At 42.9% G+C, this 27368-nt stretch overlaps 1 protein-coding gene across 10 annotated transcripts in view; it reads left to right on the top strand.

Annotated features, from left to right (window-relative positions):
• Positions 1 to 27368, top strand: part of CYFIP2 (cytoplasmic FMR1 interacting protein 2) — a 167728-nt gene that overhangs the window by 88693 nt on the left and 51667 nt on the right. For all 10 annotated transcript variants that reach the window (XR_013229167.1, XM_077326425.1, XM_077326426.1 and 7 more), the window contains 4 exons: positions 1996 to 2195; positions 7097 to 7184; positions 17091 to 17234; positions 26205 to 26295. Coding sequence is in view for 9 of the 10 variants with exons in the window: in XM_077326425.1 (XP_077182540.1) it covers positions 1996 to 2195; positions 7097 to 7184; positions 17091 to 17234; positions 26205 to 26295 (523 nt within the window). In the remaining variant the exon portion in view is untranslated. The remainder of the gene's footprint in view (positions 1 to 1995; positions 2196 to 7096; positions 7185 to 17090; positions 17235 to 26204; positions 26296 to 27368) is intronic.

The raw sequence follows: 27368 nt of genomic DNA, 5'->3' as shown, positions 1-27368 counted from the left end.
TCCCCAGGGCTTGAGGAGCTTTTTTCCTCCCTCCCCGATCTTCAAAACGCTCCCCAGGCCCCAGGGAAGGTTCTGGGCGGCTCAGCGAGCCGCTCTAGTGGGGGGTGGGGCGGGTTGGGAGGCGCTTCGCGCCTCCCAATTGGTTGTAGTCTGGGAAAACAGCCAGTCAGCAGCTGCGCTGTGCGCGGCTGCTGATTGGCAGTTTGGGGCTGGACTGACAAATGGAGGGCCTAATCAGGAGGTGCTTTGCGCCTCCCGATTGGGCCCTCTGCTTTTCAGTCCAGGGGAAGGGGCCTATCGGCACCCTTCCTCATCCCGGACAGGGCCTGCCCTCGGGGCCCTTACTGTTTTATTTCTTCTGCTCCGCTAGGAGCGGTTAAAGATGATTTGGCTGAGGAATTAGAGGAGATACTTATGAAATTTGCAGACAATACTAAACTGGGAGAGGTAGCAAACATAACCAAAGACAGAATCAGAATACAGGATGATCTTGATAGGCTAAACTGGGCTAAACTGAATAAAATGAAGTTCAATAGGGACAAATGTAAAGTTCTTCATTTAGGTAGGAAAAACTAAATACACCAATATAGGATGGGGGAGACTTGTCTTCGCAGTAGCATGTGCGAAAAGGATCTAGGAGTCTTAGTAGACCATACATTGAACATAAGTAAGCTGAGTACTCGGTGGCTAAAAAAGCAAATGGGATTTTAGGCTGTATCAAACAGAGTATCGTGTCCAAATCACGGGAGGTGATGGTACCGCTGTATTCTGCTCTGGTTTGGCCTCACAGAGTACTGTATTCAGTTTTGGGCACCCCAGTTGAAGAGGGATGTAGACAAACTGGAGCGTGTCCAGAGGAGGGCAACAAAGATAATTAGGGGTTTGGAAACCAAGGCGTATGAAGAAAGGTTGGGGGAGCTTGGTCTGTTTAGCCTGGAGAGGAGACAACTGAGAGGGGATCTGATAACCATCTTCAAGTATTTAAATGGCTGCCATATAGAGGATGGAGCAAAGTTGTTCTCTCTTGCCCCAGAGGGACAGACCAGAACCAATAGGATGAAATTAATTCAAAAGAAATTCCATCTAAACATCAGGAAGTAGTTCCTGACACTTAGAGTGGTTTCTCAGTGGAACAGGCTTCCTCGGGAGGTGGTGGGTTCTCCATCTTTGGACATTTTTAAACAGAGGCTAGGTAGCCATCTGACAGAGAGGCTGATTCTGTGAAGGCTCAAGGGGATGGCAGCTTACAGTGGATGAGCGATAGGAATAAGAGTGTCCTGCATAGTGCAGGGGGTTAGACTAGATGACCCATGAGGTCCCTTCCAACTATTATTCTATGATTCTATGAGATGCATTGACTCAGTCAAGGAAGATATGACCTTCATTTCACATTACCTGTTAAAGATAGGATATTATGGAGATCATTACTTCATTGGGTTGTCTTAAGTTGAAAGCACCTTGATGGCATTTAACACTCACAAGATTTGCTGAGATAAATGTATGTGTGGATTTCAAAGGGCTGTACACATGCTGAGATATATAGCTGGATCTAATATTTGACATGATCACTTAGTAGAAGGGAAACAGTGGTTTCAGTAATATAGTTAAAATAAAATGTATAATTTTTATCTTTGTTCTCTGAATCTGTTCAAATTAGATGTGGATTTTCAGTGATCAGCCTCCTTTGAGAAGTATCCAGAGTCAAGAAGTATAAAAATACAAAAAAATACAATTTTATACCTTGCTAATATTCTGATGTAAAATGTGACATTGTGAAATTATTGTACTTACAGAGGTCTATGTTTTTTTTACCCTTTCCTAGTATAAAATGTTAGACCCCATTGGGTTCATATGCCACTTTCCTTACTTTAGAGAAAAGGAGATGTTTGTATGTAACCTGCCTTGTATCTCATCTCCTTGCTGATGCAATGAGATTGTTCTGTGATTTTATAACACTCCATGTCTTCTTCTTGATGCTGCTTTCTTTGGGAGCAGGAGCTTGAGTGGCTTTTGGAAATAAACCGCCTGACACATAGACTGCTGTGCAAGCACATGACCTTGGACAGTTTTGATGCCATGTTCCGGGAAGCCAATCATAATGTCTCTGCTCCATATGGACGCATCACACTGCATGTCTTCTGGGAGCTAAACTTTGACTTTTTACCTAATTATTGCTACAATGGATCAACTAACAGGTAACAAAAACCTACATCAAATGGCCAGTTAGAATATTCTGCTTAACACATGTGAATGCATTTTGAATGAGAGTCAAGCAATGCTGAGAGTGGTGGTTTTTGAACAATACTTCACAATGTGGACTCCATATTAGATATACTTGTATACAAATCATATTAGTTGGAGCTTCAGTTTCTATATATTTTTTACCACATAGTACCCTAATCTGTCCTACTTAATATTTCTAGTAAGGCCTTGGAAGAGGAGCATGTCTAAGTGCCACTCAGCAGTTAACTCCCACTCAGGACAGCTGTCCCATCCCTTAGTGCCTCCTCCTCCAACTGGCATGCCTGTCTGTCCAGCAGCCAGCCAATTGCTCCCTCGTCTTTCCACTTCCATCTTGAGGCTTGAAGGCTGCAGATCCCTGCTTTGTGAGAGCTGCCCCTGCCATTGAGTTCCCTAACAGCTGCCTGCAGCCTTTCCAGGTCCTGGGGGGAGGGGAAGGCCATCCGCAGAGATCTTCCAACCCCCCCCCCCCAATCTAGCTCCCATTGTATTCCTGAATGCAATGGGCTTGGCCTCTAGTCCTTATCCATGGTTCTTCTATATATTTGTGAAACCACCTGGGGGATGGAATGTGTCTGGCTGCCCAAGTTGGAATAGGGCCTTGTCCCTACAGTTCCCGCCCTCCCTCCCTGGACGCTAACCACGTTCCTCTCAGCCATGCCAGAGACAGAGAAAGACACACAGAGCCCTGCCAGACTGAACACAAGCCCTCATTCCTTCCTATCACTCCTGCTGTGAGGGAGACAGAGAGAGAGACACAGAGAGAGCTACCTCAAGCTGGTGACCAGCCCTGCTTCCCTCCTCAGAACGTGCCCTGATTACCTGCTATGCCTCCTGCTGCAAGGCACACCGAGAGACATGCAGCGAGCGGGAGAGAAAGAAAGAGAAAGAGACACACAGAGAGATCTGCATCTCCCGGTGTCCCCTGGGTCCTAGCACCCATTTCCTTACTGGTTACAATGGGCTTTCTTGCTAGTATTATATAATTTTATACTGAAGAAGTGCATTTAAACATATTTGACTACCGAGGAGGACTGTATAAGGGTCTAAATGTATCTGCTTTTCATTCTTTATATGTTCTGTGTGTTGTTCCTTATATGTTCCATATTGATTCTGTACTTGCTGCACCACAGAGTACATATAACTTCCCAGGTAGAACATACCACTTTTATACTTGTCTTCTGGTTGATAGCTCTACTGAAATTACTTTTAAGGTAGCAAAATATTGCACAGAAGCTTGCTAAATAAGGCAGAAGAAACTGATTGACTCCCAGTAAACATTATTGTCTTTTATGTATAGACTAGCGGCAAAACCCATTTGCAAAAAATGGGCTTTGAAAGGGGAGAAGGGACAAGGGCAAGGGAAAGAGAATGGCCCCCCCTCCACCCGAAGTTTACCTTTGCAGTGGCTTGTGGAGGTCTGGGGCGTTGGAGAGCTGTGGGTGAGCGCAAGGGGCCAAGGAGAGTGGCCTACCGCCGGGCGCACAGGAGGAGAGACAGGCGGTGACGGAGAGTGTCCCCTTGGACCGGGGAGAGCATGCACCGTGCCAGCAATGCAGCGCGAGGCCATCTCAGGCCAAGAGGAGGGCGAGATTCCCCCCCCACCAGGCGTACCGGCGGAGAGCTTCCCCTTGAGCCGGGAAGGCCTGGTGCCGCATTTGTGCCACGGCACAAGGCCTTCCCTGGCCAAGAGGATGGTGAGAGACCCCCCCGCCGGATGCGGTGGCGGAGAGTGTCCTTTTGGCCTGGGAAGGCTTTGGCCCACGTCTGCAACGCAGCACAAGGCCTTCCCAGGGCAAGAGGATGCTGAAAGCCCCCCCTCCCACCAAGCGCACCTGTGGAGAGCGTCCTCCTGGCCCGGGATGTCGGCGCATCAGCACCGCGGTGCGTGGCCTTCGCGAAGCCTTCCCGGCCCAAGGGGACACTGAGAGCCCTCCCCTTGGCAGGAAAGGCCCCCCCTAACCAGTCACGCCAGTGGAGAGGCGCCCTTCAGTTCAGGCAGCTAGGCGTGCCTCTGAAGCGAGTGGCGAGCAGCAATCGAGTGAGGGTGGCCGTTGTTCCGGCCGGGCCAATTAGGGTGAAATAGGGCCAGTCACTCTGATTGGCCTAATTTCAACTCAGACAGCCGGACTTGCTCTACCCCAGCAGATTCATAAATATATAGAGGAACCAATGGATAAGGATTTATATTTATTTGATATTTACAGTTTTATCACCTGTGTGAATGCCAGCAGTGTTTTTTTTAACGTGTTTGTATGCTGAATATGGATCGTTATAAAGCAATTGATTGATACGTACAATTGATATTTTATCAATGTTTTAAACTTTTTAATGTGCCTATAGGAGCCTCTTGTGGCGCAGAGTGGTAAGGCAGCCGCCTGAAAGCTTTGCCCATGAGGTTGGGAGTTCAATCCCAGCAGCCGGCTCAAGGTTGACTCAGCCTTCCATCCTTCCGAGGTCGGTAAAATGAGTACCCAGCTTGCTGGGGGGTAAACAGTAATGACTGGGGAAGGCACTGGCAAACCACCTCGTATTGAGTCTGCCATGAAAACGCTAGAGGGCGTCACCCCAAGGGTCAGACATGACTCGGTGCTTGCACAGGGGATACCTTTACCTTTATCCTTACCATAGTTCCTCTCTATATTATGGAAATGGCCATCTAGGCGGTCCTGTCCAGGCGCTGTCCCGGACAGGAACCTCTGTCCAGGTCAGGAACCTCCTGTCCGGGTGCTGTCGCTTCCCTTCCAGTGGGCCAATCCGGATGCGCCCAGCAAAGCTGGACGCATCTAGATTGGGCCGGCCTCTGGAGTGAGCTGCGTGCCCAGCCACGCTGCCAGAAGCTTCCTGGCTGGTGAGGAGGGCACATCCACTGCTCACAGATAGCTCTGTCCTAGGGGTGTGCTTTGCGGGCCAGTGGGGGCAGCAGCCTTTCCCTCGCCACCGCCAGCGACAGGGCTTTGTGGCCCAAAGGCAAGCAGCGCAGTGAAGCACGGGGAATTCACTTCCCTTTGGGCTGTAAAGCCCTGTCACCATCTCAGAGAGGCTTTGTGAGCCGAAGGGAAGCAGCTGCAGGGCGTGGTGGGAAGGGTTCCTTTTCCCTTGGCCTCCAAAGCCTTCTCACCGCCTCGGAGATGCAGCGATAGGGATTTGGGAGCTGAGGGGAAGCGGCCGTAGGGCGGAGTGGAGGATTCCCTTCCCTTTGGCCCCCAAAGCCCTCTCACCACCTCGGGTACACAGCAAGAGGGCTTTGGGAGCCGAGGGGAAGCACGGCAGGGGGGGGAGGATTCTATTCCTTTTGTGCTGCAAAGCACAACTGCCTCACAGGGTCGGAGAGAGGACTTTCCTGCCCAAAGGGAAGCCTTTCAAAGTTTGATACTAGTAATTATAATAAATATTTGGAAATTTAAACTTAAAAAAAATCTTTTTGCAGTTCAGTCTTTAGATTTGTAACCAGTTTGGAAATTCCGCGCCTTAGGAAATTCCGCGCCTTGTGGTTGCGCCCGCTGTCACGCCACTGCCGGCACTGCCCTCCCCCCCGCGGCGCGGCGCTGGCTACGCCCGGAGGGAACGGCTGCAGAAGCGGCCGAATCGTACCACCCTAGTTCAGACTGCATGTCTGCTGCCTTACCACTCTGCGCCACAAGAGGCTCTTAAAAATTAAGTACCCTCTAACAAATCTGCATAAAGCAACTTTGCCCGTGAAACTTCTTTATCTCTCCCCAACTCTCCCACAACCTCCAACCATGACCAACTACAGTTTGAGATTTTTTTTAAAAAATGTAAAATTGCTTCTGCCCCGATTCTGACTAATTCAAGATATATGCATAACAATGCAACCATGTATGACATTAGTAATTCATTCTGGTTTAATTCAGTTAAAACACTAAGTATATGCAGAGGTCATGTGGCATTAGTAAGCTACATTGAACATTCAAACTGGTTACAAATGTAAAGACTGAACTGCAAAAAGATTTTTTTTTAGTTTAAATTTCCAAATATTTATTATAATTACTAGTATCAAAGCTTTGAAAGGCTTCCCTTTGGGCAGGAAAGCCCTCTCTCTGACCCTGTGAGGCGGTGAGAGGCCTTTGCAGCACAAAAGGAATAGAATCCTCCGAATCAGAAGCGGCTGAATCGCACAACCCTAGTCTGAACCTCTGCCCATGAGGCTGGGAGTTCGATCCCAGCAGCCGGCTCAAGGTTGACTCAGCCTTCCATCCTTCCAAGGTCGGTAAAATGAGTACCCAGCTTGCTGGGGGCTAAACGGTAATGACTGGGGAAGGCACTGGCAAACCACCCCGTATTGAGTCTGCCATGAAAACGCTAGAGGGTGTCACCCCAAGGGTCAGACATGACCCGGTGTTTGCACAGGGGATACCTATACCTTTACTTAATTTTTATATATAATTGTGATAGAACTGGTTATAGACATGAAGCTCAGTCAATGTAACGAGTTTCTTGACTGGAATATTGTTAGATACAATTTTAAGAATGGTTTCGTGGGAGTAAGCTTTGTTTAATAAAAGGGAACTTACCCCTGAGTAGATATGTTTATGATTGTTCCTATTGTGAATTAACAATGCAATTTTATTTCATATACTTTTTAAGTGCCTGAAGTTATAGCTGGTGATAATAGCTGTAAATATTCACTTCTAGCAGGTAAATAGTTTTATTATTTCTCAAACACTGTAGTTGATAACAATCAAAACATTATTTCAGACTGAAAATATTAGAAAAATCAGTTATTTTGAAGAAAAAGAATCTGACATGTTCTTTGATTGGTTCAGAACCATAACACAGCTGCTCCAAATAAAAGGTTATGAATCCATTTACTTCTCATTTCCACATACTCCAGGTTTGTACGGACAGCAATTCCATTTACACAGGAACCTCAAAGAGACAAACCGGCTAATGTCCAACCATACTATCTTTATGGATCTAAGGTGAGTTGAGAAACATATTAGGCACCCAGTTTGAAAGTCATTTTTCAAAAGAAATCAGAATATATGATGAGATCATACTTCATACATGCCTGGGGAGAAAGATCTATTAACAGGATTGAAGAAAGAAGCAAAATTAGCAAGTGACATAGTAATATTACCAAGCAAACAAATTCACAATTTCCGTAACAGCAAGACTGAAACATCTCCAGCAAACCCTTTGTGATTATAGTGTTAAATGAAAACCCTCTCATTCTTTTGAATGTACTTTCTAAATTCACTAGATTCTTTTCTGAATAGGCCAGAAGACAAAATAAGTGAACTTCTGACTACAAAACCCAAAACTGAACATGTTTCATTCTGTTTAATGCCTAATTGGTGTAGTGATTAATAACAACAGATTCTAATCTGGCAAACTGGGTTTGATTTCCCACTAGTCACAGCCCTATTAGAAGATGTTCTCACAGAGCAGTCTCTCTCAGAGTTTTCTCAGCCTCACCTACCTCACAGGCTGACTGTTGTGGGGAGGGGAAGGGAAAGTGATTGTAAGTTGCTTTGAGACTCCTTCGGGTAGTGAAAAGTGGTGTATAAAAACCAGTTTTGAATGGCTGATTGGTTCTATTTGAGTTGTAATTTGAGTTGCAGTATAGAATACAGCATAAGTTATGTTCACATGGTAGTTCTGTTAATTATACATATATAATTATATATAGTAGGTAATAATCCTGTACTTTGCTACCTTTCTTCATTACTGAAACTGAAACTGAAATTGCCTGAATTTTCCACATTACCCTTTGTACCCCAGAGAGAAAGTAGTGAATCTTTTTTTTCCTTTCTGTGAGGTTCCATTAAAAGTTTGGTTTTCTAATATTGACTTAGATGCTGGTGAAACAAATAAGAGGTTTGATGTTCTCAGCATTATGTGCCAGGTAAAATTTCAGAGTATATAGTTGTTTGTAAATTAAGTGTCCCCTTTTAGTTAAGCTTTGAGTTTGGGCTAGAAGGCACTGCAGAGATATACTTAATAACATCGATTCAGTTTACATGGGAAATCTAAGACCCCACATTAACTACACAATGGTATAAACTTTTGCCCAAAACTTATAAGATTTTTCCCATTTCCACCACATTTGAAAAAAGAAACCTACTTTATCACCACACTTCCAACATTTGTTAACATAATTTTTAGCAATTTTAGCAATCACTTTTGGTGTCACATACCACCTATAAAACATTTTATACTTAAAACAGTCAAAAGAGCCTTCCTGACAGATATTCAACACCATATTTTCAGGTTTGAATTAAATACTTAACATTGAACATTTCTTGTAGAACAGTATGAACTTTGCCTATAACAATACACTAATAAGGAAGAAAGAAAAGGGGGGAAAACCCACTTTATCATGACATTTCCAGCAGTTACATTTCCAGCACTTCCAGCATTGCCTTAAAAGTGTACAGAAGAAGAATAAAGAAAAGATTTCAAACATCTTGTTCCCCCTTCCCTTTGCTTCTCCTTTCCCTTTCCCAATCTTCTTAAGGGGGTCTCATATCGAGGATTACTGCACCTTGTTTTACCCGTAGACTAATATTCTGTCCAGTTAGACTTTGGCATAGAAAGTGCAGTTGTTCCCGCAAAATATTCACAGATGAATCTTGAGGCAGTTGCACCTCCTGGACTCCGATCCAAAATGTTGTTGTTATGTGCAAAGTCGTGTCCGACCCATCGCGACCCCATGGACAATGATCCTCCAGGCCTTCCTGTCCTCTACCATTCCCCGGAGTCCATTTAAGTTTGCACCTACTGCTTCAGTGACTCCATCCAGCCACCTCATTCTCTGTCGTCCCCTTCTTCTTTTGCCCTCGATCGCTCCCAGCATTAGGCTCTTCTCCAGGGAGTCCTTCCTTCTCATGAGGTGGCCAAAATATTTGAGTTTCATCTTCAGGATCTGGCCTTCTAAAGAGCAGTCAGGGCTGATCTCCTCTAGGACTGACCTGTTTGTTCGCCTTGCAGTCCAAGGGACTCGCAAGAGTCTTCTCCAGCACCAGAGTTCAAAAGCCTCAATTCTTTGACGCTCGGCCTTCCTTATGGTCCAACTTTCGCAGCCATACATTGCAACTGGGAAGACCATAGCCTTGACTAAACGCACTTTTGTTGGCAGGGTGATGTCTCTGCTTTTTAGGATGCTGTCTAGATTTGCCATAGCTTTCCTCCCCAGGAGCAAGCGTCTTTTAATTTCTTTGCTGCAGTCCCCATCTGCAGTGATCTTGGAGCCCAGGAAAATAAAATCTGTCACTATCTCCATTTCTTCCCCTTCTATTTGCCAGGAATTGAGAGGGCTGGATGCCATGATCTTTGTTTTCTTGATGTTGAGTTTCAAGCCAACTTTCGCACTCTCCTCCTTCACCCGCATCAACAGGCTCTTTAGTTCCTCTTCACTTTCTGCCATTAGAGTGGTATCATCTGCATATCTGAGGTTGTTGATATTTCTCCCTGCAATCTTGATCCCAATTTGTGACTCCTCTAATCCCGCATTTCTCATGATGTGCTCTGCATACAAGTTAAATAGGCAAGGCGACAGTATACAGCCTTGCCGAACTCCTTTCTCAATTTTGAACCAGTCAGTGATTCCATGTTCAGTTCTCACTGTTGCTTCTTGACCTGCATATAAATTTCTCAAGAGACAAATAAGATGCTCTGGTATTCCCATCTCTTTAAGAACTTGCCACAATTTGTTGTGCTCCACACAATCAAAGGCTTTAGCATAGTCAATGAAGCAGAAGTAGACGTTCTTCTGGTACTCCCTAGCTTTCTCCATGATCCAGCGTATGTTGGCAATTTGATCTCTAGTTCCTCTGCCTCTTCGAAATCCTGCCTGTACTTCTGGAAGTTCTCGGTCCACATATTGCTGGAGCCTAGCTTGTAGGATTTTGAGCATAACTTTGCTAGCATGAGAAATTAGTGCAATGGTGCGGTAGTTTGAACATTCTTTGGCATTGCCCTTCTTTGGGATTGGAATGTAAACTGACCTTTTCCAATCCTGTGGCCATTGTTGAGTTTTCCAAATTTGCTGGCATATTGAGTGTAGCACTTTTACTGCATCGTCCTTTAAGATTTTGAATAGTTCAACTGGAATGCTGTCACTACCACTAGCTTTATTGTTGCTCAGACTTCCTAAGGCCCATTTGACTTCACATTCCAGGATGTCTGGCTCCAGGTCAGTAACTACCCCATTGTGGTCATCAGGGATGTTAAGCTCGCTCTTGTATAGTTCTTCTGTATAATTTTGCCACCTTTGTTTAATCTCTTCTGCTTCTGTGAGGTCCCTACCATTTTGGTCCCTTATCATACCCATCTTTGCATGAAACGTTCTCTTCATATCTCCAATTTTCTTGAAAAGATCTCTGGTCCTCCCGATTCTATTGTTTTCTTCTATTTGTTTGCACTGTTCATTTAAGAAGGCATTCTTATCTCTTCTAGCTTTTCTCTGGAATTCTGCATTCAATTGGGTGTATCTTTCTCTTTCTCCCTTGCCTTTCACTTCCCTTCTCTCCTTAGCTATTTGTAAAGCTTCCTCAGACAGCCATTTTGATTTCTTGCATTTCTTTTTCTTTGGGATGGTTTTAGTTGCTACCTCTTGTACAATGTTGCGAACCTCCGTCCATAGTTCTTCAGGCACTCTGTCTATCAGATCTAATTCCTTAAATCTATTTGTCACCTCCACTGTGTATTCGTCGGGGATATGATTTAGTTCATACCTGAGTGGCCTAGTGCTTTTCCCTACTTTCTTCAATTTAAGCCTAAATTTTGCAACAAGAAGCTCATGATCTGAACCACAATCAGCTCCTGGTCTTGTTTTTATTGACTGGATAGAACTTTTCCATCTTTGGCTGCAGAGCACATAGTCAATCTGATTTCTGTGTTGACCGTCTGGTGATGTCGATGTGTAGAGTCGTCTCTTGGGTTGCTGGAAAAGAGTGTTTGCTATGACCATTGTATTCTCTTGACAAAATTCTACCAGCCTGTGCCCTGCTTCATTTTGTACTCCAAGGCCAAACTTGCCAGTTATCCCGGTTATCTTTTGGCTTCCTACTTTAGCATTCCAATCCCCCATGATGATAAGCACATCATTTTTGGGCGTTGCTTCTAGAAGGTGTTGTAGGGCTTCATAGAACTGATCAACTTCATCCTCTTCAGCAGCAGTGGTTGGGGCGTAGACCTGGATCACTGTGATGTTGAATGGTTTGCCTTGGATTCGAACTGAGATCATTCTGTCATTTTGGGGATTGTATCCCAAGACTGCTTTTCCTACTCTCTTATTGATTATGAAGGCTACTCCATTTCTTCTGCGAGATTCTTGTCCACAGTAGTATACCTGATGGTCATCTGAATTAAATTCACCCATTCCTGTCCATTTTAGTTCACTGATTCCTAAAATGTCGATGTTCAGTCTTCTCATTTCTTGTTTAACCACGTCCAGCTTGCCTTGATTCATGGCCGATCCAAAATGTATCAGTACAATTTTTTTCCTGAGAAGCTCCTTTAAATTGATTACTTTCAAAACAGATCCATGTATCTTTTGGTTGATTCTTGTGTACTGTTGCTTTGAAATAGCTGTATGCCTTTTTAAAAAGGGTGTCCTTATCTGGGAAGTCATGTTTTGTGCGAGGCTCCGACACCCCCGTTTCCATCTCCAAAATTTCAGATTTCTCTTCTGCTGATGATTTCCAGCCTTGTTTAGTGCTGTCATCAACCACTGTTATTGGTCCATCAATCCAGTTGAAAACTTCTTCCTTGCCATCTTGGATCTCCTTGGAAATATCCTTAAGCAAACCTTCTGTAAATGCTTTCAAATCTTGGGTTTGTTTCTCTATTAGATGGGCCATTCTTTTTAACATAGACATTTTTTAGGCTTATAAGTCAGCAGCCAAGCTCAGACAATATTGCAATTAGCCAGGAGAGGTTGTATACAGTCCTAGGCAAAAGCGAAAGTCTGTTTAGTCCTCCAATGTTCTTCAGTGTAGAATGAAAAAACAAAACAAAAAAACAGAAGACCAAAAAACAGCACGGAGATTAAAAACAGGGCAGTTTAGAACTAAAGCACTTTCAGCAAGTTGAATTTAGTATAGCCGAAAAAAGTGTCCTTTAAGAGTTGGTCGCATATCAGAATTTCCTGGCACTAGTAAATGACGTTTTGAAGTCAGTGAAGCCAATAGCCTCGTCCTGGAGCAGAGTTCTCGCGAGATCTTCCCAATCACAGCTCTTATCTCCGGAAACCAAAACAACTGCTGTAAAAGCTATTGCAAGTTAATCTAAGTCCTCTTCTTCTACTTAAGAAAATTAGCCTGCCCCAAATCGAGGTGGCTACTCAGGCAGAGAGAGGGGGAGGGAAAGAGAGAGGCAAAAAGCAGCCAGGCACAGAGCCCAGCTTAGATTTATTACTTGCTATTGTTTATAGAAGCATTGATTAATGGCTTTTGTTGAGGCTGCCAGATGCTGTCCTCCACCCAGTCCACCGCATTCACTTGCAGTAAATAAATCGTAGAAGAGGGTTAAAGCAGTTTCTTTTAAGAAAGAAAGAAAGAAAAATAGTCCAAGAAAAAATATGGCGGTCGTCCTCTTGTCCTGAAACGCTGACAGCCTGTAATCCGAGGAGAAAAGCTCCCTAAAGAAGTGGTCTCCAACCCCGGTCCGGGGACCAGTCCCGGTCCGTGGATCAGTTGGTACTGGGCCGCGGCTCCTCATCCTCCTCCCCAGCTGCTGCCTCGGGGGCTGCCCTGCCACTCTGCCGCCAGCTAACCTTTGTTGCTTTCCAGTGACCTCCATGGCTGGGGCTCCCCCTTGGCGTGGCACTGCACAGCTGCTGTGCAGTCAGGGGCGCCAGCGGGAAAGCAAGTGGAGCAGGGGCTCAGGCAGCGGCAACAACATCCCTCAGCAAAAGACTACCCCCCCCGGGGCTTCAGTAAAATTGTCAAGCATTGACCGGACCCCAGTGATAAAAAGGTTGGGGACCACTGCCCTAAAGGATTGGAGACGGCCCCAAGAGTTAACTAGGACTTCCTGGGTAGAAAAAACTTGGTGGGGTTTGCGTACCCTTCCTCTTTTCTGCCAATTGCTTCCACAATTGACCCCTGTCAGGCTCCAGTGATTGCACTGCAATCCCCTCAGAATGACATCTTTAGCCACACCTCCCAGTTATTTGTCATATTGATCATTTTGTCATTTACAGTGAATAAAAATGGTATTGATATGCAGTTTTGCTCTGCATCATGGCTGAGAGTAGCTGTGGCCTACGAATTACTCCAGCTAGGATGATATCATTTGAAGATGTGTAATATTTACTACAGTAATCATTTGTATCTTACTCCCAGACCTATTACCACAAAATGCCGCAAAAATGTCCTGGTTTGTGCTCCCCAAACCGAGGTCTGGGGATGGGGGGGTGTGCTTCTCCTGAACATTTCACAGACTTTTGTCTAGTTGGGGTTCAGCTGGCAGCCATTTTAGGATGAAAGCTATTTGAGTAGAAAGCTATTTTACAATGACGGGAGATATGCACAAATGGGTTGCAAGCACTACTCCACATTATACACACTATAGTGTATTGTGGTGCTATGTTCAAGAGCTTCCACATGGAGGCCATAGATGTGTAGCCTTGCCAGTCTATGCAATCACAAATTTTGCATAGCTCCACAATTCGTGTATTCTCCCACCAACAAATGCTCATTCAACAAAACCTATAAAAATTTTGCATTTATTTTATTTTTCATTCCTTGAAAACTATTAGTGTTGATTTCTGTGTTGCAATGTAGTAGAACTGCAATGTAGTAGAAATTTAATTCTCTCTTGTGTAAATGTGAACTCGAATTGAATCTTGGCTAGGAGAAATATGAAGGTCCATACTAAAACAAAGGTTTGTTTAGGAAAATCAGTAGGAGGTATATATTTCTCTCATACATTAGGTTCAGAAGAACCATCTTTTTTGTAGAAGTCATCATTATATGAATAGTGCATGAACAAGAGTTGAAAAAGTACAGGAGGAAGAGGACCCCAAACCTGGGCTGTCCAGGTTAGTGCCTGCATCAGGCAACACCAGTCCTATCCCCATCAGAAACAGACTGCCACCCCAGACCAAGATGGCGAGGCAAGAGTGACCCAGTTGAAGGGTGATCGGAAGGGAAAGGCTTGGGGAACAGAGAGCCAATGGGGGAATGGTAAGGGGGGTGGCCATTGGTTGCCTGTAGTCCAGGGAAGACAGGGCTGGGAATGGAAAGAATGAGAGGGGGTGGGAGATGTTGGAATATAAAAGGAGGTACTATGAAACAGGCTAGGGAGGAAGGATAGACTGGCAACTACTGTGCCAGAAATGGGCATTTCCAAAGGTGGATGATAAATGTTTTAAATAAAAGTTTCTAGACAAGGAAACTTTTGCAAAGTCTTTCTTTGCCAGGGAAGGGTTCAGACAAGGCCTCTAAAATATAAGACTGACTTAAGAGCCATGAGCTGCTTCAAAAAAACCACTGTCAGAAAACCAAACTGATCAGAAATGGAAAAAAAGGAATGCTAACAAATTTATCCAGGTGAGAAACTTATCCCAGGATTTGAAAGAGGATTTCGATGCAGCAGATGACACTTGTTCTTTTTACCTAACAGGATGGGCTTCTTATTTCAAAGTATACAAATTTGCTTCCTTACATCAAACTAAAATCTAATTTAGCAATCACAGAACAAGCAGTTGCCTTGTGTTTTGCTGCACTAGAAACATTAAGACAGAATAAATTGTTTTGGCTTTTGCACTGGAACTTTTTAGAATAGGTCCTCTGGGGTGATTTCAAATTATATATTACCAGAAAAGATTACTGGAGCAGTTCATGTATGTGTGGATCACCTCACTGTAGACCTGTGTGTGAACCTAATCTGGATAGAATTCCAGATAAATATTCCAAGCATTTTAATTAAGAAAGGCTGAAGAAACAAGTTAAGGCAGCTGCAAAAAATGCTTACTGCCGTTTTCATTTAGCCCAGTTGACCTGTCCATGTGGATTCATGCCACAGTCACCGCAGAGCTACACTATTACATGGGCCTTCCCTTGAGGTCACCTTGGAAACTCTAGTTAATTCAGAATTATGCTGCTTGATTATTGTCAGGAACTGAGCATACATATTACTCCCACCCTCCAGTCACTCCATTGGCTGCCCATCAGTTACTGAGTTTGATTCAAGGCATTAACTATCATATACAAACATGTCTGTCTATCTATCTATCTATCTATCTATCTATCTATCTATCTATCTATCTATTTATTTATTTATAACGCCCTTCCCTATGGCTTTGGGCAGTTTACAGAAAAAACATTTACATGGAACAGTATCAGTATCAATACAGCAATATAACAATATAACATACCAACTACAACTAGAGCAGTATTTCAACAACAATAACTTTGACACTCCCTTGGTAAGGTTTGGCCTCTCAGTCTGGGCAGGGGGGGTGGGGATCTGTAGATGTTATGGGTCAGTTGGCCTCAAGCAAATGCATAGTGTAAGAGCTCCTTTTTGCAAGCCCTGCAGAATTGTGGAAGTGTTTGTGGCCTTGGACCTTCATATCTGCAGGACCACCTGTCTCATTATGCTCTGTCACTGCTGCTTTACTCATTGGAGCAAGGCCTTCTGTAAGTGCCACCCTACAGTTAGGAAAGATCAATAGCTGCCCATGCCTCTGGATTGTCTGTCCCCACCTTATGGAATAGCCTGCCTAATTAAGTTAGAAAGGCTCCCACTCTTCTAGCTCTCAGTAAACTATCCACAACTGAATTATACAGAAGGCCAAAGGTCAGGATGATGCTTTAAGAAATTGAAAGGGACTGTTGACTGGATGTACCATTTTACAGTTGAGGTTTCCACTTGCTTTCAGATTTCCATAATTCTAATCCTATTTCACTGCTTATTGGATGCCCCATCCTGTGGATTTCATTTGATTACACTGTGTAATCTGCCTTAAATCTCAATCAGAGAGCTGATGTATAAATAATGTAAATCAATAAATGGTCAGGGCCCAGTGTACCTGAGGGATTGCCTCCCCGCCTATGCCCCCAAAAGAGCTCTACTCTCCACCGCTACCAACCAGCTAAGGGTCCCTGGCCCTAAAGATGTCTGCCTGGTCTTGACCAGGGCAAGAGCATTCTCTGTTCTGGCCCCCACCTGGTGGAACGAGCTCCAGGAGGAGATCAGGGCCCTGACAGAGCTTAAACAGTTCCACAGGGCCTGCAAAAAGGCTCTTCCACCAGGCATTTGGTTAAGACCCGACATAACCAACAGCGACTGAAGGGCCCCTGCTCCCCCCCACCCCCCCTCAGAACTCCACCAGAGTGCTCTGGACCTGTTTGTACTGTTGCACTGTTGCATTGTTTATATTGTTTATACTGTTATATTGTTATATGGTTACAACTATTAGTTATTATTATTGTATGGTTAGTCACATGTTATAGACTGTTTCATGTACTGTTCTTATGTAAACCACCCTGAGCTTCTGGGGAGGGCGGTATATAAATATAATAAATAAAATAAAGGGGAAGTGATGTTGTGAAATCCATGTACTGGAACTTGGGGAAGAAAGAATCAGTGACAGAACAGCTAATGCAGAATTTTTCACTCTGTGCAATTATGTTGCTAGAGAGTAAGACTTGGATGAGACAAGAAAATCCCACTCAGTAATGAAGTTGGCAAATTCATTGACCCTGCATTCCTTGTAGGCTTGTTGTGAGGATAAAATGGCAGCCAACCTAAGCTCTTTGGTGAGGTTAGATAAAGTTGAGATACAGAGTTATGGCCATATCAGCTATCTGAGGCACAAGTAAAATTTGAGCGGGTAATGATGCTGATAACTGGCTTTTTTCATTTTTCCCCAGCCACTCAACATTGCATACAGCCACATCTATAGTTCCTATCGCAACTTTGTGGGTCCCCCTCATTTCAAGACAATCTGCCGTCTTCTGGGATACCAAGGGATAGCTGTGGTGATGGAGGAATTGCTGAAGATTGTCAAGAGCCTGGTAATGGCAAAATTTGAAGCAAAATGCTAAAATAGATGCAAAATTAAGAACAATGAACTAAATAATCTCCGGCTGGGACATGATCTTAAAAGTAGGCATTATTTTACAACATGCCTCTAGAGCAGTGATTCCGAAAGTGGGCGCTACTGCCCCCTGGTGGGTGCTGCAGTGATCCAGGGGGGCGGTGATGGGCCACAGGTGCATTTGGGGGCGATGAATAACTGTAAGGGGGCGGTGAAAGCATAAAAGAAAGAAGAGAAGATTTAGAAAAATTGATTTATGTATTCCGCTAATAACGCTTAATTTTTCTTTGAACAACGTACTGGACGTTAGCTCGGTTTCAGCATACTCCCTCACTTGCATTGAGATATGTGCAATCACGCACTGCTATTGTTCATGCGGTGCTACTGAATTGCCGTTCCAAAACATGTGAGTACTTTGAGCATTGCTGCGGGCAACTGCCACTCGTGCGATTGGTCAATCGCAAGGCCAAAGTCTGGAACGGCAGCAGCAGTACTACCAGCAGATTTTGGAGCACGCTATGAATCAGGAGATTTCCCATAATTATTAGGGTAAAATTACAGCGTAATATAGTTAGATTGTTGTGATATTGTACAAGTTAAAGTTAACTAACAAATAGTGCAACTATAATTGGTGAGTATTATTTATTTATTTTGTAATAATTATATGCGCTTTACAAACCTTTTCACTCCGAAGAACGAGACAGTATCGCTCCGCACTTTCGATTCTGTCCACTGAAGAGCGAGACTGTCTCGCTCTGAATTTTTGAATCATTTTTTTTCAAACTCGTAAACATGCCAATAAATATAAAACGTCATCCTTTATTTGTATTATGTTTTTAGTCTAAAACCAAAATTTCTTACTTATTTATCGGTAATTTATTTATTTATAACCGTTTTCTGATCCCTACTTAAGCCTTTTTACTAGGCCTGAAAACTATTGATTCTCTGGTAAAGTATTTGTAGAGAAACGGACCGGTTCTCCGGTCCCCACCAGCTGCAGCTATAAATAAGTCAGTCATATACTTGGAATAGGTCCATTATTTGTAGGGAATAACGTATTTGAGAATCGCTGGTCGCCGTCTCTAGCTAGCGCCGATGGCGTGACGCTGACGCCGTTCGACGTGGCTACTCGGTAATTGGACACCAAGCGGCACGCACCGGTATCATCCTGGTGCCAAATTATATAAAAAAAAGATGAAGACATACTTTCTTATTGTGAGGACTTGGATGCTCTCCATTCAGATTTTAATCAACATTTGATGATATTTTGAAAATGAACATACCTGATTGGATTTTGGATCCTTTTTCAAGTGCAAACACAGAAGAATCTCCACAGTTGCAAGAACAGATGGAAGTAAGTACAAATGATGAATTGAAATTTAAATTCAAAAGCGGCTACCAACAAGTCTGGCTGCAAAAGGAGATCCCTACAGCTTATCCTGAAATATGGGCTGTAATTCAAAAGTTCTTAATTGCATTTTCTTCATCATATTTAGTGGAACGTGGATTCAGTGCGGTAACCAATTTATTAACAAAAAAAGAAACCGATTGCAAATCGTCAATCGCGGTGATTTAAGATTACTGCTGACAAAAATAGGATTACTAAATTGATAGCAGCATTGAGATGATTTCGAATGTTTTAACTTTTTTTGTATTACCTTTCTACTCTGAGTTCAATAAATAGTTTCATAATTTCAAACTTCAATATTTCTAATTTACACCTTTCTTTAATATATTTTAGGAAAAGGTAGAAACATTAATACATATATCTTTCTGTTTAATTGCTATTAAAATTTAAAAAAAATTAATTTCCAGGAGGCGCTGAGTAATATTTTTTCTGGAAAGGGGGCGGTAGGCCAGATAAGTTTGGGAACCACTGCTCTAGAGTATGGTTCCTTTGTCTATTGTATATAGTTACCTGATTTTTCCTAGAATTGTAAATATTCTATTTTTAACTCTGGAGATACAATGTCTAACTTCTATACATGAAAGCAAACATAAGGACCCAGAATCCAGAAACTATTTGTTCCTTTATACCTCAAAAATTCAGTAATGTCATGGCTTTCTTCAACGAAATGTGGAAGTTGCAGTGAGGATGCTGAGAATTATTCCTTAGAAATCCCATCCCCTACCTTCTTTCCACAGTAATGTTATTGCATTACCTGAGGTGAAAGAGTGATTGTTATAGGCATTTATGTGTGTAGTAAAGCTATGCCTTATATTTTCTAAGATCCTGGGGGCGATGTTCAGGAATCCTATCTAATTATTATTGTTGTTGTTGTTATTATTATTATTATTATTATCATTATATTTATTTCCCGCCACTCCCTTGCGGCTCATGCCGGGTAACAGTCCCAGAATCCCCATTAAAACAATAATAACGTTACCAATATTACCGGCATGGCAAAGAACGGCAACTCAACTTCCCCCCCTCCCATTACTAGTGGGTAGAGAGGAGGTCCTGATGATGCGAATCCTCAGGTCTGAATCCTACAGGTTTACTGTATCCTACAGGTTTGCTGAAATTTCTTAGGCTAGTATGAAATTGATTTGAGATGGAACCATGAATGGACTCTTCGGATTTTGATGCTTTCCAAGGCATCTTGTTAGATTTGTATCTGAATTGCACTTGAGCTTTTCTGCACGTTTGGTGAAATACAATTTTTATATATGTGCAGTTCTACTTTGTGTGGCCTGAATGATAACTCCAAGATATTTGTAGTGTTTTACTTGTTCTATCAGGCTCCCGTTTATTCTCCAAGTGTGAGATTTTGGCCTTTTTCCACAAACCATCACCTTGGTTTTATTATAGTTCATTTCAAGGTAGTTTGCATGGCAATAGAAGTTTAAGGCACTCAGAGCTCTTCTCATTCCTATGAGAGTCCTAGAGAATAAGGCTAGATCATCGGCCTAAAGCAGAAGTGAAATATGTTTTCCTTTTCCCCCCCATTTAAACCTAAATGCTTTAAAAAAAAATCTTTATTATTATTATTATTATTATTATTATTATTACATTTTAGATATAACATTATTTTCCTACCAATTAAATTAATATAACTTCTTTCATAACGTATGTCTTCTAATACAACTAAATTAACTATAGTATCAGCATGATAGTAATACCAACATAATATCAACATATTGTATTATAGAGATGACTGAAGATGGCACCGTGCTAGCACGATCCGTAACGGGCTCCCCAGCCAGACAGAGGGCCAGGAGCAGAAGCACCTGGCCGACCTGAGCAAGATATGCAAATCTTGCTCGCCGGTCGCCCCAGGAACCGGGAACAACTTCCTGAGGGTCCTACAGATCCGCGGAGACTAAGTTCTCCGGATCACCACTACTTGTGCTAGGGGGTCATAATGGCGTCCTTGTCATAAATAATCTTCTAAGCTTGGAAAGACCAGCTGATAAAAGCCTGCACTTTTCCCAGACCATCTTTTTTTCTCCAGCTTGAAAAGAGCAGAAGTCTGAGGAACGCAAAGACTGTGAGTTTTCTGTTTGATCTTCTCTTCTTCAAAGCCAGGCATTAGCCTCCCTCCTTCCCCCCTAACCAATTTCCAAGAAAATTCTTTCTTTGGATGGGAGGCAAGCCAGCTAAATACACTCGTTAAAACTGACAACGAAAGAACTTGAGTATTTGTTAATGTGAGCTCAGGGGAAGTTCCTGACAGAATACGGAGATTTTTTAAACTGATAACATCTGATCACTCAAACTCTCGCGAGATGCTGTTACTGCATACTGCACACAGAAATGGAAAATCTAACAAATGCACAGATGTTTTATTTGTTAAACAAAGGCAACTTAGAGATACTGAAAGTAGTCAAAAAGATTGAAAATGAAATTCAAGATACCAGGAAAGGGCTCTCAGACAGAATCGACGGTTTGAAGAAAACAGCTGATGAAAACACAAATCAGCAGGCAACACACCAAACGAGAATCTGGAAGTCAAACAACAGGAGTGGGAGAGAACTCTGGAAGTAGAACTCAAAGCTAGGAACATTAAAATTAAAGACGTCTCAGAAGAATTTGGGAAAACAGATCTAAGGAATGAAATCACAAAAAGCCCGGAAGACTACTTAGAGGAGGAAGAGATTCGGATTGATAAAGTATACAGAGTCTATTCAAAGGCGACTGCACACAAGAATCAACCAAGAGACATTTTTGGCCCTGACAGCAAGGCTGCTAGAAATACTCTATACAGAAACCATCAGGCGATACCGCTGAGTTTGGTGGATCAAGAAACACAAATACTTCAAGACCTGCTAGCAGATACATCATGGAAAAGAGCACAATTTCATCTTCTGCGACTACCTGAAGAATGTGATGAACAGTGGAGCATTTACTTGGCTTTTTGTGGGAAAGACAGCAGTAATTCTTAGGTTAGGGCCAACATACGAACTGACTTTATATTACTTAAGATATTATACTATTATACTCTCATAATAGATTATACTCTCATATGTATCAACAATTACTTTGCTAAGAAAGACGGTAAATATTCTAGGTTAGGACTAATATGTGATGGGAACTGAATATGTACGTTATAAGAGGATGGCAAACTACTTTCACATGTATCAATAATTATTTGGCTAGCTGGTTGTCTCTTTTTCTCTTTAACTGAAGCGATGGGAACTGAGTACATACTTTTAAAGATAAGAATGGATTGTATTTTTACATGGGTCAATGATTATTCTGCCAGCTGGTTGTTTCTTTTTTTCCCCTCTATCTTTCTGTAAATGCTTATATATAATAAAAATAAAACATCCAAAAAAAAGATATTGTATTATACTCTTCATTCGTCTTTTTACTCCTTCTGTCTCTTAAACCCTTCCCCCTACTACTCCATGAAATGTATTTTCCATTGATTTTTGGAGGATGGAAATTTGGGTTTTTGTGATAGCTGCCAATGTCATTAATAAAGAAATTAAATATGAGGGAGGTCAATATGCATCCCTGCTTAACTCCCTTTGTTTTCTTGATTAAATCTGTGAGATGTCCTTGAGGGCTACATTTAATTCTTATGGCAGTACTAGGGGCAAAGCCCGTTGTATCCAGGAATACAACAGACACTAGAGCTTGGTGGTGGGAAGAGGAAGGGAAGGGGCTGTCCAGTCTGTAAGGGCATGGGGTTGAATGTGTGTGTTGTGTGGGAGGTTGTGGTGGCATGGTGAGAAATGAGGGCATGGGTGTGGAGATATGGGTGTCACGAACCTGTGGTTTGGAATGTTTGTTGAGTATGGGAGAGGACTGACCGTTGGGAACTCTGGCATAGTGGTTTGTTGTTGTTGTTGTTGTTGTTGTTGTTGTTGTTGTTGTTGTTGTTGGGTGCGAAGTCGTGTCCAACCCATCGCGACCCCATGGACAATGATCCTCCAGGCCTTCCTGTCTTCTACCATTCCCCGGAGTCCATTTAAATTTGCACCGACTGCTTCAGTGACTCCATCCAGCCACCTCATTCTCTGTCGTTCCCTTCTTCTTTTGCCCTCAGTCACTCCCAGCATTAGGCTCTTCTCCAGGGAGTCCTTCCTTCTCATGAGGTGGCCAAAGTATTTGAGTTTTTCAGAGCTTCTCAGAGCCATGTCTTCAGATATGTGAAGGGAAAATCAGACTGGAGATTCTTCTTAGGGGGAGATTACATGGCAACCAATTCCTCCCCCCAGTTCTGCATCATTTCCCTTCTTGTGTGAATTAGGCCACAGACACCGAAATGTCCCCTGCCCTAATACACATGGGTAGTCACAGTACAATGTGATACTACGATTATTATTACAACAGTATATTGGAAGGTATGTTATGCTGCAGCTTTATAAATTTATGAACTATGTTTTTTGGAAATTTTACATGTATATATTTTCTACTTGTCTACTTTGTTCACTTTGCTGAGCAACTGCTGACGAAGATAGAATAGAAAGCGGGTTACTTAACCAAGGATCCCGTTTTGGTTGATTCCTTATGTTTGATTATCTAGACTTTATGTTATAACCTTTTCCACTTATAAATATAAGAAGACTACTACATCATTGTGCCTCGTGATTTCCTTTTTTTTTTTCTGAACCTCCAGGTGGGGCCTGGAGAGCTCCTGGAGTTATAGCTCATCTGCAGATCAGCTTCCCAGGCAGAAAGGGCTACTTTGGACAGGGCTGTGGTAGAGAAGAAACATTTAAGGCCTCCCACACAGGTTGTTGTTGAATTGAAAGACTTCAGGCCTACTGCACAGGGTTGTTGTGCTGATGAAACAGGAGACAAAAGAACCTCTGCAACAGCATCCAGTTTCATCTGCAGAATAATGCTGTGCAGTAGGCCTCAAATCTGCAGAGAGTTGTGAAGAGGAAATACACACAGCTTGGCTGTTTCAAACCCCCAGCTAGAGCAGTATTTTAAGTGAGAAGGGGCTTTTCTGTGGCCTCCCTGTCAGCCAACTATTGGCAGGAGGGGAAAGTTCCCCACCCTCAAAAGGAAGGCCCTCAGGCTCCCCTGCGTTGCTCTTGGAAAGGCCTCCCTCCCCTCAGTCAGGGCCTGTCAGAGGCTCTTTCCCAGCAGGCCTGAAGGGGGGGGGCACTCTGCAGCCTCCTGCCAGCTCTGTCAGGGTTCTGAGGCAATTTGCAGTTGGATATGACAGTTAGGACAGTCTTGGGGTAAAAAAGGCTGGCACAGCCTGTCCAAACCTCTGTTCTCATCCCCCTTGGCAGCCCTACAGACCTCTCCCTGCGGTGGTTAGGAGCAGACTGGCAGTGATGTCTCCAGATTGCCCCTGGGTGGGTGGGCCCTGTCAGAACTTTGGCCCAATGATTGGGCCAAAGTCCTGAGTGGGCATGACCTGTCTGAGGGAGGACCCAATCGGGATGCCCACTCTCCACCCACTTAGCCTTTAGCGTTTTATTAATAACAGCTCCCGCTGTTACAGATTTTCATGTAGTTTTTTAATAAGCACAGGTAGCCTGTCTATGGAGATCCTGCCCAATTTGACCAGTAGTTCAACAGTGGAATATGCTGCCTAAGGAGGTGGTGAGCTCCCCCTCCCTAGCAGTCTTCAAGCAAAGGTTGGATACACACTTTTCTTGGATGCTTTAGGATGCTTAGGGCTAATCCTGCGTTGAGCAGGGGGTTGGACTAGATGGCCTGTATGGCCCCTTCCAACTCTATGATTCTATGCCCCATAACACATCTCTTGAAATAGAGTCCAATGCAGATTTAAAATCAATAAATGAGATATAAAGGGAGGTTTATGTCTTAGAGAAGTATTTCGCTATTAGATGATCTACCAGCATACAATGATCCAGTGTGGAATATCCTTATCTAAAGCACCCTTGTTCCTCTGCTAGAATGTTCTCTTCTTCTAGCTAGTCTCTTTATTTCCAGCATAGGTGCCTAGCATACAGCTTACTTATGGTGCTGAAGAGGCTTATTGATCTATAATAATTTTGGGGTTAGATGCTGTCTAAGTTAAAAGTAAATCAGTTATGCAGGAAACACTATATTAATGATGTGATTAAAATTTAATAATACTGTATAGTCAAAGTTTAAATCTTTTAATATATAAAATAGATTATAAACTGCTTCTTTGTTGTTTAGCATCTCTGATACTTTTAGTATCAGACTGCCACAGTTATATATAATTTTGATGAACACAGTGCGATGTATTCACTTATTTGTAGAGTAGGAAAAAGCATTTCCTTTAATGAAATATGTATATAATCAAACTTCTAACCCAGTTTGTGTGTAAGCTTTAAACTCATTCCTGAACATTGTATTTCTCCTTGACTGTTTACGCACTGGAGACTTCATGCCGGGCTACAGGCTGGAGTTTTAGTCATGGCAGGTTGTCCCACCTCTTCCTGCATTTGGCCCGATGCACCTCATCTACCCACAATTTGTGCTCCTGCAGTAGAGCTGTGGCAGTGAAGTTCCCAGGACATAAATGGTCCCTCGGTGGCAGTCCTGGTGGGTGATTCTCACCATTCCCACCATTCATTCAGGGAGGCAGGAACAATCTTTTTTATTTCCAGTCTCTGTGGTAGAGTTACCATCCTTCTCAGTTTCTTTCCTGCCTAATCAGAGAGAGCAGTGTTAGTGTTGGCTTTGCTTTTATTCCTTCTTTATATCCTTCTCCTTTTCCATAAACATTCCTATTTTCTGTTCCATTCAGTTCTTCATTCTTCATTCCTCTCTTGCCTTCCTTTTACTGTTTTAAGCCCAAGCCTGGAAGAGGCAAAAGAACGGCTCTTCAAGCTTTGTTTTGCGATGTGGCGGTCATTTTGAAAGCAGAGAGTGAGTCATTTCAGTTGCTCTTCGTAATAGCGTGAAGATGAGATAGTGACAGCTTTCTATCAGAGGAAGAGATGGAAGCACCTTTTACCACTGCCACCGGAGAGAACATTGGACCAGAACACCAAAAGTGGGCCAAAAAGCACTGCTTGTCATAATCTGCCCTTTGGCCCCTATTAGTGGTCATTGGGGGTGTGTGATTCAGTTTAGCAGAATCAAAAAAATGCTGACAGGGGGGGTTATGGATGTTGGGAAGCACCCACCAATATATCCTCCTTTCCTCAGAGGAGAAGGACTCTTTACTGTAAGTATTAAATTGTCCGTTCTTGAATAACCCATCCCTAGCTACAAAAATGAACAATTTTGAAAAATAGTTTAGAATGAGCATTACAGCATGGTTGGAAGATGCTGGCATTTCAATGAAAAAAGGTTTAGAAGTCTCTCTGGGAATGCACAAGCAGCTCTTTAGGTTTTCTGGTATATCCAAAGGTTAGCATGTTAATCTGAGAGGCAAAGCCTCAGAATTGAAAGAGGTGGGGGTAAGCACAAATTTTGACTTATTACAGAAGCCAACCAAGATTTGTGGATTGCTGACCACTTTGCAAAGCAGAACAAACTTTCAGATATGTTAGGCTAACTTGCAATACTGATTTTATTTTCTATTGCTTCTGATAGTTACAAGGGACCATCCTTCAGTATGTGAAAACCTTAATAGAGGTTATGCCGAAGATATGTCGTCTGCCAAGACATGAATATGGATCTCCAGGTTTGTACTTGAACTTCATTAGATGTTTCTAAATGATCATTTATTTTGGATATCTATTTATGGGGGCCAGCCCAAATGACACAAAACAAATGACACAAAACATGAGACATGAGGCTCTACGTGGCCCTTCCCTTGAGCTTGATCCAGAAGTTACAGCTGGTGCAAAATGCGGCTGCTAGGGTCCTCACTGGGACATCACGGAGAGCCCATATCCAGCCTGTGTTGTGGCAGCTGCATTGGTTACCGGTTGCTGTCCAGATCCGTTTTTTTTTTCAATTCAAATATTTTGTTCTGATAGACAAAATATCCAAACCCATCACTAATCCATCAATTCATCGATCTAAAATCCAATCACAAATAAATACAAATATACATTCAAGACTTCTCTCCTAGTCCTAGCAAATGAGATAGTAAACCTAAATCTGTGACATAACTATGCTTAAAACCTAATGTTGTCTATGTTAAATTTTACAAATCTTCACAAAGTCTCGATAGTTTTTTTGTAGATGGCAGACAATTTGGCAACTTCAGCATAGTCTGCCAGGTTCGTTAACCACTCTTCAGTCGAGGGAATATCAAGGCTCTTCCATTTAGAAAAAACAATTCTGGATGCAGAAGTCGCATACATAAATAAAACTCTATGATCTTTGAGGACCCTGCCCTCCAAAAGGTTCAATAGAAATCTCTGGGTTTTTTTCAAAATTAAATTTTAACATTTTTTAAAATTCCACAAGTATATTCTCCCAATACTGTCTTGCTTTCTTACATTCCCACCACATGTGAGAAAAGTCACCCTTTTGTTTACATTTCCAACATTTGTCGCATATTTTTTTATTCCATTTAGCTAACTTAACTGGAGTAAGATGCCAACAGTAAATCATTTTATAAGTATTCTCTATAATACAGTAGCAAGGGGTGAATCGCGTATCAAACTTCCTGTCGTGGTTCGGTCCTTGGTGGCTTGGGAACCGGACCGAACCCCGCCATCAGAGGCGCCCGCGATCACGGAGGTAGGGCATGGTGATCATAGGCAAGCCGGCAGCTGGGCGCCCCACCCGATCGTTGAGGTGGCA

Source organism: Paroedura picta, chromosome 3 (genome assembly GCF_049243985.1).
Source record: "Paroedura picta isolate Pp20150507F chromosome 3, Ppicta_v3.0, whole genome shotgun sequence".
Classification (NCBI taxonomy): Eukaryota; Metazoa; Chordata; class Lepidosauria; order Squamata; family Gekkonidae; genus Paroedura; species Paroedura picta.
This window is presented reverse-complemented; position numbering and strand designations above follow the sequence as displayed.